The 14,272-nt window shown below is 49.5% G+C and overlaps 1 protein-coding gene across 1 annotated transcript; it reads right to left on the bottom strand.

Moving 5' to 3' along the window:
• Positions 1 to 5,628: 5,628 nt before the first annotated feature.
• LOC129399689 (olfactory receptor 6B2-like) lies at positions 5,629 to 6,567 on the bottom strand. Its single transcript, XM_055120744.1, has one exon. It carries the CDS (start codon positions 6,565 to 6,567, stop codon positions 5,629 to 5,631), a length of 939 nt encoding a protein of 312 aa, XP_054976719.1.
• Between the last annotated feature and the right edge of the window lie 7,705 nt (positions 6,568 to 14,272).

Below are 14,272 nucleotides of genomic sequence, written 5' to 3' on the forward strand. Positions count from 1 at the left end.
AGTGATACATATGAGAAGGTAAGAAATGAAATGCTACAGGACTCAACAACAAGGAAAGCAGATTTTAAGTGTCTGAATAATTCAAATTAAATTTGTGATTCTAAACTCTTTCCCCATATCACTCAGAAAAAGAAAGAAAATACACAAGATCCAGATGGAGTTCCAGTGGAAACATTTATCAAACATTTAGAAATCAAACACCAATTTTATACAGTTTTCAGAGAAAGATTTCCAAGTGCATTTTATGGTATTCACACTAGACAAAAATGATACAAAAAAAGAAGAGAGGATCAGTATAGAACAAAATCTCTTGAAGCTGGGAATGAACATCCTCCACATAATGTCAGCAAACAGTCTAGCAATGTACAAAATTACTAACACACTGCACTGTGATATGGCGTTTAAAGGATGCAAGGATGATTTTGATGTTCAAAGACTTATGTATGTTGCCTTGAGAGGTATCACTTGTGTCACTTGTCATCCCATTGCACATCGATTTGCTCGTGCGGGTTCCAGTAACGTCTCCATTCGTTCCTGTCTTGTGCTAGTGTAGCCCAATGGTGTCTGCTCACTCCAGGAACGTGAAGAGCCTCAAAACATTCAGGGTCTTGACAAAGAAGTCTGACCATCTCGTAGGTGGGCAGTCACGCGTTCTTTTGACATCCTGTGGAATCCAGTTGGTAACAGCTCTAGTCCAGTGGACATCTCTAAATCTCATTACGTGTCCGGCCCATCTGATTTTTGATGCCTTGGTAAGAAAGACAGCGTCCCTAATTCTCCATTGTTAGTGGAGGTCAGAATTCCGGATTCCGGGGCTGGATAGCACAGCGGGTAGGGCGTTTGCCTTGCACGCGGCCGACCCGGGTTCAAATCCCAGCATCCTATATGGTCCCCTGAGCACCGCCGGGGGTGATTCCTGAGTGCAGAGCCAGGAGTATCCCCTGTGCATCGCCAGGTGTGACCCAAAAACCAAAAAAAAAAAAAAATTCCGGATTCCTTCTCTCACTTGAGTGAAACGTGATACTCCAAGGATAGCTCTTTCGATTCCTCTTTGGCAGACCCAAATAGGGTTCTTATCCTGTTTTCATAGGGCCCAGGTCTCTGAGGCATATGTTAGTGTAGGAAGAACGGTGGAGTTGAAAAGATGTGTCCAGAGCCGGAGGTTCTTCGTCCTCTTAACTTCTTTGATGTTCTTGAAGGCATTCCATGCTGCTCTCTTCCTCCTGCACAGCTCAGGTGCCAGGTCATTTGTCATGTTGGGTTTTTGACCTAGGTACACATAGTTGCTGCATTCGGAGATGTTCGTTCTGTTGTGAGCAAATGGAACTTCAGGAACTAGTCTGTTTCTCATAAACATTGTTTTCGTGAGATTCATCCGTTGTCCAAAATTTCCACACTCATGGTCGAAGTCGGCTAGCATTTGTGCCGCTTGACTAATTTTTGGTGTTACTGGAACTATGTCATCAGCCTTGAGAGGTAAGAATAAAAATGAAATCATGCTTCAGAAAAGCATTTGACAAAATCCAACATCCGTTTATGATTTCAAAAACAACTTTAAAAGCAAGAAAAACCTTTAAGCAAGAAAAGGATGAAGGAAAACTGCCTTAACTTCACAATGAACATCTACAAGATTTGCAGCTAACATTTACTTAGTGGTGAGAAACTGGTGCTTCCCTTCTAATCTTCTAAGAAAGGAGAAAGATAATACGTCTACTTCCCACTCATGCAACAGCTCTATATGGAAGGAATAAAATACTAAAGTCCTACAGATTAGAGAGGGAGAAATAAGATGGTCCCTATTTGTAGGCAGCATGATTGTTGAAAAATGAAAGCAATATAAAAGGGAAGAAAACTATGGTAAAGTAGATTCAACTGGGTTTTAAGTTTTAAGGTTAGCACAACTGCATTCCTATAAACTAGCAACAAACAACTGAAATAAATTTTAAAATGCAATACCATTGGTTTGCAAAATGTAATACTGAGGTATAAATCTTGCATAACACGTATTGGACTTGTAGGCTAAAACTAAAAAAGTGGCAAAAGAAGTCAAAGAAGGGACCAGAGAGTACGGCAGGGAAGGCACTCTAGACCCCAATATCACATGCGATTCCCCAAACTGGAGCAGGAGTGGGCTTTGAGCATGGAATTTTGGAGCCTTGAGCACAGCTGAGTCACCCATCACCAACTCCCACAAAAAAGGATCCCAAACCTGGCTGATTGAAGAAACTTCATTTCCTGGGCTGAAGTGAGCAACCAAATTGTAAAGGCAATCGAAGGCTCACATATGGGTTTAGCACAATTCCTGTCAATCTCAGCAAGATGTTTTGTAGACAAAGCAGATTTATAACAAAATTAACCCCTAGAATAACCACAGCCATTTTGAAAAGAATAAAGTTGGAAGGGGGCTAGAGCAATAGCACAGTGGGTAGGGTGTTTGCCTTGCATGAAGCCAACCCGGACTTGATTCCCAGCATCCCATATGGTCCCCTGAGCACCACCAGGAGTAATTCCTGAGTGCATGAGCCAGGAGTAACACCTGTGCATCGCCGGGTGTGACCCAAAAAGACAAAAGAATAAAGTTGCAAGATTCAGGCATCTTTTCAGCATTAAGAGTTACTATATGATTACATTAATCAATATTTGCCATTGGTCATGACCCTGGTTCAAATCCCTAGCATCACACATGGGCCCTGAGTACCATCAGTGGGCACTTAAGACTGTCAAGTCAGGAGTGGGCCCTGAGCTGTGCCAACTATGACTCAAAAACCCAAAAAATGAAAAAGAAACAGTGAAAAAGGCTTAACGAATTGGAAGGATATATATATCACATATTGTGTATATATATACTAAATATATATATATACATATATATATATATATATACTAAAGGGACAAAACAGTATACAGAAATAAACCAATATGAATACTGTCAGTGGTGCAAAGACAAACCAGTGAAGGGGGATGACCTTTTCAACAAACATGTTCTAGCAATTAGACATCCAGGTATGAAAGAAGAAATCTGTCACCTTCCTGGCTTTATGTAAAAATTCAAACTGGATAACAGGTTGACGTCAATGGTAAGACTTTTTAGAAAAAAAATCTCAAGACAACCTTCAGGATAGAGCTAGGAGAAGAATCCTGGGATTTGATATCAAAACTATATTATCTAAAGGAAATTTACCTTGGTAAATTACACCTCATCAAAATCCTTTATGATTGGCCTTAAGTGGATAAAAATGACAACTTCTGAGAGGGAGAAAACACCTGTAATCTCTGCAAATATCTAATAAAAGACTTGTATCTAAAGTATATAAAAAATTCAAAACAATAAAAGGAATAAGTCAATTAGGAGGTGGGTGAAAGATATGATTGGGCATTTTCACTGAAGAGACTCTAAAGTTTGCCAAAAAGCACATGAGAAGTTGTGCATCATCAGCTATCAGAGAAAGAGAAATTAAGACCACACTGGGAAATCACTACACACATACAGAAAGAAGGAAACTAAAGAATGTTGACGGCATTCACACTGCTCCTGATAATATAAAATGGCACTTCCAGTCTGCTAAGGATTTGGCATTTCTTTTAAAACTAAAAGGGAATTGATGCAATCCATCCATTGTACTATAGAACTTTTTCTCAAGAAAAACAAAGATTCACAGATCAATTTGCACATGAACATTCGTGATAGCTTCATTTCCCATAGCTGAACATTGAGCATCCTGCTCTTGTTCTCAGCAGGTGAGCAGTGCTTCATCTGTAGCAAGAACACTGTCAGTAAAACGAAGACTGGATCCATACAGCAACCTGGATGCATCTCAAGAAAATGATGTTGAGTAGGGGGAAAAAGCCAATTTCAATTACAGCATGATTTTGGTTAGATAATATCATTGAAATAAGATACTGTAGAGATAAAAAAGTAAATCAGTGGTATCAATGGTTGCCAGAGGCTGTAAAAGGGCGTATGTGTCTTATAGTGATAGAAACATTCCACATCTTCATTTTGGTGGCTGTCTAAAAAGCCATATTAGTGACAAGTACACAGGGCTGCATGTGTGTAAGAACTCACGTGAGTGCATATGTAATATGAAATTCACACATTCTGTAGATTATAAAAGTGTCTGGTGCTGACGCTGTTCTAGAGTAATGCAGGGCTGAGTCACAGAGGGAGATCAAGTCAGTGTCACAGGCATCCCTGCATGTTTCTGCAACTGCCTGTAGTCTATCCTGGAAGGAACTTTAAAATTGTGTTTTATGTAACAGTAACAAAGGAACAATAAAATTTTAAATTTTAGCCTTAAAAATTTTAAAATACATCATGTGGGAGAAAGGAAAAAAAAAAACCAAGTGCTCAGAAGTATGTGAAAGATCCCAACAATGAAGACAAAGAACAGCTCAGGAAAACTGGAGAAGTTGTAGATAAATAGATGGATTTGCTGGGTTCTCAGATTAAATAAAATAATAAAGATAAGAGTGGTCTCCAAATTAAGCTATGGCATCTAGGCAACTCCACTGAAAATACAGCAAATTTTTCTTTTGATAAAACTAACAAGTTGATTCTGAAATGTACCAACTGTGATGTGGGAAAGAACTAGGAATAACCAAAGACTCTTGAAGAACAAGATAGCAAGATACATTACAAATTTTTTAGTTATAACAGCATGGTGTTGGCATAGGAGTAGACAAATAGAATAATGACTACAAAACAGATCAGATAGATCTGCATGTGTCTGCATGTGCTCATTTTGGAAAAATGTTTTGTAGTTTTTAAAAAATTTAATTACACGCGTACCTTGGGTTGGGCTGGAGCGATAGCACAGTGGGTAGGGCATTTGCCTTGCACTCGGCCGGGTTCGATTCCTCCACCCCTCTCGGAGAGCCTGGCAAGCTACTGAGACTATCCCCATGGCGTATTAGATATGCCAAAAACAGTAACAAGTCTCACGATGGAGATGTTACTGGTACCCGTTCGAGCAACGGGATGACAGTGACAGTGACAGTACCTTAGGTGCATCAACTAAAGGTTTAGCCTGCATATACATAGGTCTCACAAAACCGTGACTATTGCTATAAAGACATAAATCAGAGTTTTTATAGCAGAAAAATATTAGCTATTTTTGAAAAATGAAACAGCACAAATATTTGCTAAAGTATCAGTGGATTAAGGAAGCTGAGCATAAAAAGCATCACTGGCTGGCTATTCATACACTCCAAACATTATGGATCACCTCTGGGGTTGGAAATCAGGGTTGTGATGATCTCGGCAAGGATAAGGAGTAGGGGCAGTTTGAAGAGCTATTAATCCTTTTTGCAGGGGTGAGTCACACTTGGTGGTGCTCAGGGACCACTCCTGACTGCTCGAGGGACCACATGCAGGAACTGGGGTCGCTGTCTGTAAGGTAAGGTAAGGTAAGCTGTAGTATCTCTCAAGCCCTGCTAATACTTAATCTGGGTGCCTCTTACATGGGTGTAGCCCTTTTGTAAAAACACAATGAGAAAAGACTTATTATTTGCCCATAGTACTGTAGAGGTGATTTATTTTATTTATGAATTTACCTCAAAAGCATAAAGTGCCATATAAGATTGTATTAATCGTCACAGACCCAAGAATATTTTCTCTCTTCCAGATGTTTACTGTGAAGGCTCACCCAGGCCCAGAGCCCTTTTCAACGCATCCTTAAATTCCTTGTTCCGAAGACAGTAGATTAATGGGTTTATTATTGGGGTGAGAACCGTATAAACGGCAGAAATGAGCTTATTGGAACTCCGAGAATCAATGGCCTGGGGCCGGACGTAAATGAAGATCATGGCTATATAGAAGATAGTGACCACCGTGAGGTGGGAGGCACAGGTGGAGAAGGCTTTCCAGCGGCCCGAGGCTGAGGGGATGCGCAGGACGGCCAGGGTGATGTGTGCGTAGGACAGAATGGTGGCAATAAGGGGAAAAACCAGGATAATGAAGGCCAGGATGAAGTCCACCAGCTCTGCGGTGGAGAAGTCTGTGCAGGCCAGTTTGAGGATGGGGGAAATGTCACAGAAAAAGTGGTTCAGAACATTGGAGCCACAAAAGGTGGCATTGGAGATAAAATACACCTTGATCATAGAGATGGAGAAGCTACTTGCGAAAGAGAAGAGCACCAGCTGTATGCAGAGCCCTGTGGTCATGATGACTTGGTAGCGCAGTGGGTGGCAGATGGCCACGTAGCGGTCATAGGCCATGGAGGCCAGGAGCACACACTCACTGCACACCAGGGAGATGAAGAAGTAGAGCTGAGTCATGCAGCCCACGAAGGAGATTCTCTTGCGCTGCAAGAGGAAGCCATCCAGCATCTTGGGGATAATGTCAGACACGTACCAGATCTCCAGGAAAGACATGGAGCCCAGGAAGTAGTACATGGGCCTGTGGAGTGCAGGGCTACTCCAGACAGTGAGGATGATGGCCAGGTTCTCCAGCAGGATGAAGAGGTAGGTGAGCAGGAAGAGAAGGAAGAGCACGTACTGCAGCCGGGGGGCCGTGGGGAAGCCCAGCAGGATGAATGTGCTGACCCTGGTCATATTCTCTCCCTTCATGCTGCTGGTGGCCGGGCCTGGAAGACACTGGTAAGAGTATGTGACACTGGGAGGGGAGACCCCAGGATGGACTCCTGCTCCGGGCACTGCTGCAGACAGTGGGGACTGATGGCCACTGAGCTGCCCCAGGTCAGGAGTCAGCTGGCACCGAGGCAGGAGCTCAGAGCAGGAATGGGGCTCGGGAGTGGGGGTGGGTCAGAATACCGAAGGCAGGATGGCCCAGGTCACAAACCCATCTGCACTGGCTGCTGTTGGCAACGCCTCACTCGCTTGTGGCATGGCTGGTTTGGTTTGACCTTGTATCAGGATTGCAGCATTGACTGGACAATGACAGGTCTCCATGGTGATGGGGCCGGGGTCCTGCCACCCTCTTCCACGGAGAGGCAAGCTCTAGGGATGGTGCGAAAGGTGCCCTGCCCTGACCCTCGGTCATGCTTGGACGTACCCAACACATACATCTCCACTCACAGGTCCATACCCTCACATTTCCCTATGGAGGGAATGTTGGATTCATGCCGCCGCCTTCAGACTATTACTGACTATTACTATTACTAATCCAGTTCTTCAGACTATTACTGTATGCACATACACACAGACACACTTTCACACCCCACAGACACACAGACAAACACACACACACTCACACTCCCTAAACCGACACACAATACACAGACACACAAACACCCCCCATTCACACCCCCACACTGTAAAAAACATCTGGCAGGGGGCGTTGACCGCCCCTGGGTTCAGGGGGTTAGGTCCCGGGCTGCTTGCCCAGCACATGTGGCCAGGGCCATGGGCAGATGGAGGAGGAAACAAGGGCCAAGCTGGCTGATTGATCAGTTGTCGTTTATTCCATTCTCTCCACGCGCCTGTTCCAGTCTCTCTGAGCTCCCCATTTCTCCTCTCTCCTCTCTCCCCCAGCACTCTTCCTTCCTGGCTCCTCACTCCTCCATCCCCCCCTTCTCTGGATTCTCTTTCTCTTCACTAGTCTCTCCCCCCTACTTGTCTCTCTCCACCTTGCCCTCTAGGCTACACACAGTCTGGTAGCAAAATCAACATATGAAAGCCCTTCCTGAGGGCCTAGCAGGTTCAAAGGAAACACCACCTAGGGGCATTCCAAAGCCCTTCCTGAGGGCCCAGAAGGCAAAATACCTCTTAATGTGTTTTTCTCCTTCCCTCAGTCCCAAAACTCCATCAACATCTTAATACTAGTTATTTTTGTATGGACACAGTAAGAGATACATTGAGGCTTGCGGGGCAGATCTCCTGGCAACATCTTGCCACAGACTCAGACTGCAGTACTCAGGGCAGATTAATCATTCTTATACCTAGCAGGGCTCTGTAGAAGTGTCCCTGGGTGTCAGCGTGTGGGAGGGGCAGGAGAACTCGGAGCCCTTGTCCCTGCAGTGCTGCATGGGGCTTCATTCCCCCTGGCAGCTGGGGCGAGAACCCACTGCCATGCCGGCCCTGGATGCTGGCCAGGGCCGTGTCTGCGTCCCTCTAATGGGGGACACCGGTACCCCTGCCCCACGGGGAGATGCCCTGGGTCCATGGCCCCTTGGAAGGGCAGCCTTGTCTAGTGCGGGGCTGTGGGACCCTGGGGACGTGTCTCCCAGCTGGGGGCTGGCTTGCGGAGCAGAGTGGAAGAGGCTGGTCCAGTGGGGACTCGGTGAGATAGGCTGATTGCTTCCAGAACTCTCCAGCCCCTCTGTCCCACCTGGAGCTCGGCGGCGCTGCACTAAAGGACTTGCTTTGTGAGGATGGGTGTGGGACGAGGGGCCGTTCAGTCCTGCGAAAGGGTGGGGGCGGCTCCAACCCCCAAGTCTTCGCTTCCTGGGTGCTGCCCACCTCCCTGCAGGGGCCTTCGCCAGGGTGCAGGACACCCCACTGCGCTGCCTGGCAGGGCCGTTCCTCTGCCCCGAGGGGACCGCCCACACAGTTCCTCAGCGCTGTCAGGAACCCGAGACAGACCCTCAGCCCATGTTTCAGGTTCTGTGAGGGGCACGGGGCAGCTGCCCTAGCTCGTGTACTCAGACCCGAGAAAGGACGGGGCCGTGTCCTCCATCTGTTCTGTCCACCTAGGGCACAGCCTTGTGGGGTGCCAACCTCTAACCCTTAACCTCAGGCACACAGGGAGGCTGTATATCAACTTAGCACAGCACCCACAGGCAGAACTCAGTCACAACAGCCACAGGTGGAACTCAGCACTGCACTCATAGTAGGAACTAAGCATAGCACCCATGGGAGGAACTGAGAGTCTCCCACAAAGCGAGTTTGGGGCTCGACTTCTGGACAGCCTCACACATCTTACACCCCACGAGAGACGAGGCACCGTCCTGCTCTGAATGCAGGGAAAGCCTCTGGGTCAGCGGGAGGGCGCGTTCCTACCTGGGCGTCCGGAAGCTTCCCTGCAAACGGCTTGTGAGGAGCAGGGAGCGGCCTCTCCAGGCCGGCACTGGGCACCCCGACACCCAGCAGTGGAGGGGCAGCGGGGCGGTTTTTACCACTGGAGTGCGGGGACCCCAGGGCCCAATTATGCCGGGTGCTGCCGCAGCCGCCACACTGCCAATTAGCGGGGCCCTGAGGGCCTGTGGGGCCACGTCTCGGCCTGGCTGTGTCCTGCTCCCTGTGTGATGCTGGCCAGGCCTGGGCAGAGAGCCAGGCCAGCTGGCGGGAGCCGTGAGTCGGAGGCTTCAGGAAGCAGGCAGGAAGGAGGCCGCACGTGGGGGTCTTGGCCACTCCAGGCTGTCCGCTGCTCTCCAGATCCTTCTACCCTGCCCTCCCCCCTCCCTCCCCGCTGCTTCCCGAATCCTTCCTCAGAGCCAGCTGTCCTCCTCATACTTCCTCCACCTCTGGGACATCTGAGTTTCTTCCCCTGGCAGTGTCTGAGGCTGCTCTGACCAAGGACCTTGGCCCAGGACTCAGGTGCTGAGGCGAGAATGTCACCTGGTCAGGCAGCCCGCATCGGGAAGCGAGTGTTGGGCACCGTGCTCCCTCTGGAGGCTCCTTCTTACCTCTTCCAAGTGCTGTGCTCCTGACTTCCTTGATCGAATGCCAGATCCCTCCAGGCTCTGCCTTTGAGGCCACATGACCACCAGTCTCTCAGGGTCTCTGATCAGGCCACCGCATCACGTTTAGGGCTTCAGGGGCCCCGGGTGTCCCCTTTATGGAATGCCATGAAACACTATCTGGACTTCATGGGTCCCTTAGACTGTGCTCTGCCCCGGGGGTAAAGGGGCGGCCTGGGAGGCAGTGTGTGAGCTGTCCCCGCCACCTCCGTCATGTCTGGGGCACAGTAGGCACTGGGGCAGATGAATGGATGGATGAAGTGATAAACGGATAAGTTTGATGAGTGAATGAATGAGGGGGTGGGTGCATGAAGGATGAGTGAATGAAGTGAACGAGTAAGCAGGTGAATGAGGGTGTGGGTGAGTGAATGGATGGCAGGACAGTGGATGAAAGATCAATGAATGAACGATGAGTGAATGAAGGGATGAATGAATGAGTGAATAAAGGGTGAGTGAATGAATAGATGAGTGAAGGATGAGTAGAATGAGTGAATGGTAGGATAAGTGAATGAAAGGTGGGTGAAGGGTGAGTGAGGGAAGGATGAGTGAAGGATGAGTAAGAGAAGGATGAGTGAATGAAGGGTGGGTGAAGGGTGAGTGAATGAAGGGTTAGTGAAGGATGATTGAATCAAGGATGAGTGAATAAAGGGTGAGTGGATGAAGGGTGAGTGAGTGAAGGGTAAGTCAATGAAGGGTGAGTGAATAAAGGGTGGATGAAAAAGGAGTGAATGAAGGGTGAATGAAGGAGGAGTGAATGAAGGGTGAGTGAAGGGTGAGTGAATGAAGGGTGAGTGAGTGAAGGGTGAGTGAATGAAGGGTGAGTGAATAAAGGGTGGATGAATAAGGAGTGAATGATAGGTGAGTGAAGGAGGAGTGAATGAAGGGTGAGTGAATGAAGGGTGAGTGAGTGAAGGGTAGGTCAATGAAGGGTGAGTGAATAAAGGGTGGATGAAAAAGGAGTGAATGAAGGGTGAGAGAAGGAGGAGTGAATGAAGGGTGAGTGAGTGAAGGGTGAGTGAATGAAGGGTGAGTGAATGAAGGGTGAGTGAATAAAGGGTGGATGAATAAGGAGTGAATGATAGGTGAGTGAAGGAGGAGTGAATGAAGGGTGAGTGAATGAAGGGTGAGTGAGTGAAGGGTAGGTCAATGAAGGGTGAGTGAATAAAGGGTGGATGAAAAAGGAGTGAATGAAGGGTGAGAGAAGGAGGAGTGAATGAAGGGTGAGTGAATGAAGGGTGAGTGAATGAAGGGTGAGTGAATAAAGGGTGGGTGAAAAAGGAGTGAATGAAGGGTGAGTGAGTGAAGGGTGAGTGAATGAAGGGTGAGTGAGTGAAGGGTGAGTGAATGAAGGGTGAGTGAATAAAGGGTGAGTAAATAAAGGGTGGATGAAAAAGGAGTGAATGAAGGGTGAGTGAAGGATGAGTGAATGAGTGGGTGGAGAAACATGAGCAGAATATGAGTGGGTGTGTGGAGGGCGGATGAGTGAATGCAGAGACGAATTGGTGAGTGAGAGGGTGAGTGAAGGGTGATGAGTTGGTTGGGAGCAGAGTCCCCAGCAGGCAGATCCCACCGGCCGCCCGCCAGCCCCACGGCCACTGGTGGCTCTAGCCTGCAGATGGTGGGTCTGCCGGACACAGGACAGGTGGACACAGGCGGGTCTGCCGGACACGAGCAAGCGGGTCTGCTGGGCGTGGTGCCTCCGAGGCCCCAGCAGGAAGGATCAGAGGGTCAGCAGTGCCCACTGGCCCTGCAGGCCTTGTTCCTAGGCTGACCCCCCTGAAGGACCCTCCCCAGGGCACAGCTCAGATGCACAGTGGATTTGGCAGCACTCTACGGTCCAGTTTTGCATTGTCCAGTGCCGGCCGCAGCCTGGGAGGAGGGGCTGCGAGGGGGCGTGCTGGCTGTCCCCCAGCAGCCGACCAGGGCCTGCAGCTGCCCGTCTGTCCCGCACAGGAGCCCGCCCTGGCCCTGGCACACCTGGGGTCTGGGGGCTCCGCTCTCCGGGGGCCAAGCAGGTGCTTTAAGCTTCTCTTGGCTTTCGGGGTGTCACAGACCAAGGGACACTCAGGCGGGGCTGACAGCTGGACAGTCCCAGCACCCCCGTTTCTGCCACAGGGTGGTGCTCGTGGGCTGCTGTGGCCCTGAGGCGGGTGTGTGTGAGGGGAGGGACCTGCCAGATCAGGGGCTTCCTGGGTGTGGACCAGCCAGCCCTGCAGGCAGTGCCTCACCAAGCACCCTCCAGCCCCCCCACACCCACACTGACCCCCACACTTCCCCACCCACACACCCACAGAGCCCCACACTGCCACCCCCCACACTCACCCCCACTTCCCCCACACCCTCCTCAGCCCCCCATCCACACACCCACACCCACACCCCCACTCACACACACAGCCCCACACTGCCACCCCACACACACCCACACTTCCCCCACACCCTCCTCAGCCCCCCACATCCACCCACCCACACACACCCCCACTCTCACACACACACAGTCCCACCACCACACATACACATACACCCACACACAGACACAGCCCTACCCCCACACACATACCCACCCCACCCACCCCTACACACAGTCTCCCCCACGCATCCCCACAGCCCCCCACTGCTCCATCCTGCCCATTCTGCAGACCACCCTGGGCCCACTGGGTCTCCGTGATGTGCAAGGTCTCACACATTGGCCGCCTGGGGTTTGGGGGGGGGGGAGTGTCTGCAGCCCTGGCCCACGCTGAGCATCTTTGCGGGTGTGAGGGCCGTCGGGCGTGGGACACGCGGGTCTGACCTTCTGTCTCCTCCGCTCTCGGGGGCTCTGCCTCTAGCCCACGGGGCCCACGGAAGCCTGAGCCCTCCCACACCTGCCCCACGGCCATGTTCAAGACCTGGCTGACCCTGAGAGGCTGGACTTAAAGAAGCTGGCGTCCAGGCACGCTGGGGACAAGAGCAAGGGAACGCGGGGCCAGAGGGCAGCGTCCCCCAGGCCGGGCCTCGGTCCCAACCTAAACACGAGGACAGCCCGTGCTCAGCTGGCCCAAAGCCAGCTGCTCTCGCGGTGGCCGCGGGGCTCCAGGTCTCCCTTCCTGGACCCTCCCCCGTGCTCTTCAGAACCTGCTTCCAGGCACTGAGGACCAGCCCGCCCTGAGCAGGACCCACGGTTTCCACGGGCCAGCTCGGGGCCGGCTCGCTGTGCTGCCCGGTGCCAGCACACCCTCTTTCTCCGCTGTCCCTGGCTCTCTGGCACCACCCTGGCCTCTGGCACCACCCTGGCACATGCCTTTCCTGGTCCTTCCGTGCCCCTTCCGAGGAGCACATAGCAGACCCTCGCCCGGAAACGTGCTCCTGCCTCTCGGGTCACTTCCCTCAGTGGCTGACAGTGGTCAGTGTACTGCACCCTCGGACCTGGGCTGTCTGCAGCTCAGTGCTGCGCCCGTACATGGCCAGGACACGGGTTTCCTTCTGATTTTTGTGGCTCTGTATTATTGGTCTGGCTCCTTTCTAAAAATTTTTAATTTTTTAAATTGAGCCACAGTGAGATACACAGTTACAAATTGTTCAGGATGGGGTCTCAGTCATACGCCCGTCCTCCACCAGTGCACACGGCCCAGCACCAATGTCCCAGTTTCCCTCCCGCCTCTACGGCAGGCGCTTGCCTCCCCACTCCCTTGCCCTCTCTCCTCGGGGCCTTATGGTCTGCAACAGCGGTGCTGAAAGGGGGTCAGGTATGTCCCTCTGCCTACTCTCAGCACTCAGCTCTAGTCCAGGGTGATCATTTCCAACAATTATCGTCATATCTGTCCCTTCTCTCTCCCAACTGCCCTTTGCCCCCACACACTCGCGACAAGCTTCCAGCCATTGACCAGTCCTGGCCCTGCTTCCCTGGCCCTGGATGTTAGTCTCAGAATATACATACGTATGTATATGTATGTATATATGTATATTTACACACACCTTAATATCCCACAAACGAATGCAATCATTCTGTATCTATCCCTCTTCTATCTTTTCACTCAGCATGATTCTCTTCATGTCCGTCCATTTATAACCAAATTTCATGACTTCATTTTTCCTAAGAGCTGCATAGTATTCCACTGTGTAGATATACCATAATTTCTTTATCCATTCATCTGTTCTTGGGCACTCGGGTTGTTTCCAGATTCTGGCTACTGTGGACAGTGCTGCAGTGAACATAGGAGTGCAGATGGTGTTTCTGCTGTGTTTTAGACCCCCACGGTATATTCCCAAGAGTGGTATTGCTGGGTCATATGGAAGCTCAATTTCTAGTTTTTTGAGGAATGTCCATATTGTTTTTCAAAAAGGCCTGACCAGTCAGCATTGCCACCTATTTGTCAATTTCTTGCAAGAATTTTGTGGGCGCTTTATTTAGTCAGCCTGACTCCTTCAAATAGAATATTTAATCCACTTGAGTTTAATGTAAACGACACAATTCTATTGCCATCTAGTGCTTATTTGTTTTTATTGGACTAACTCTAGATTATTTTTATCTGTTTTCCATTAAATTAATTATATTTTAAAAGGTTTCCATTTTCTCTTATTAAATTAGTACACATTCTTTTGTGCTATGCTCTGGATAACCTATGAAAGCCAACTGCTTTCTTATAGACCTGTTGATC

Source organism: Sorex araneus, chromosome X (genome assembly GCF_027595985.1).
Source record: "Sorex araneus isolate mSorAra2 chromosome X, mSorAra2.pri, whole genome shotgun sequence".
Classification (NCBI taxonomy): domain Eukaryota; kingdom Metazoa; phylum Chordata; class Mammalia; order Eulipotyphla; family Soricidae; genus Sorex; species Sorex araneus.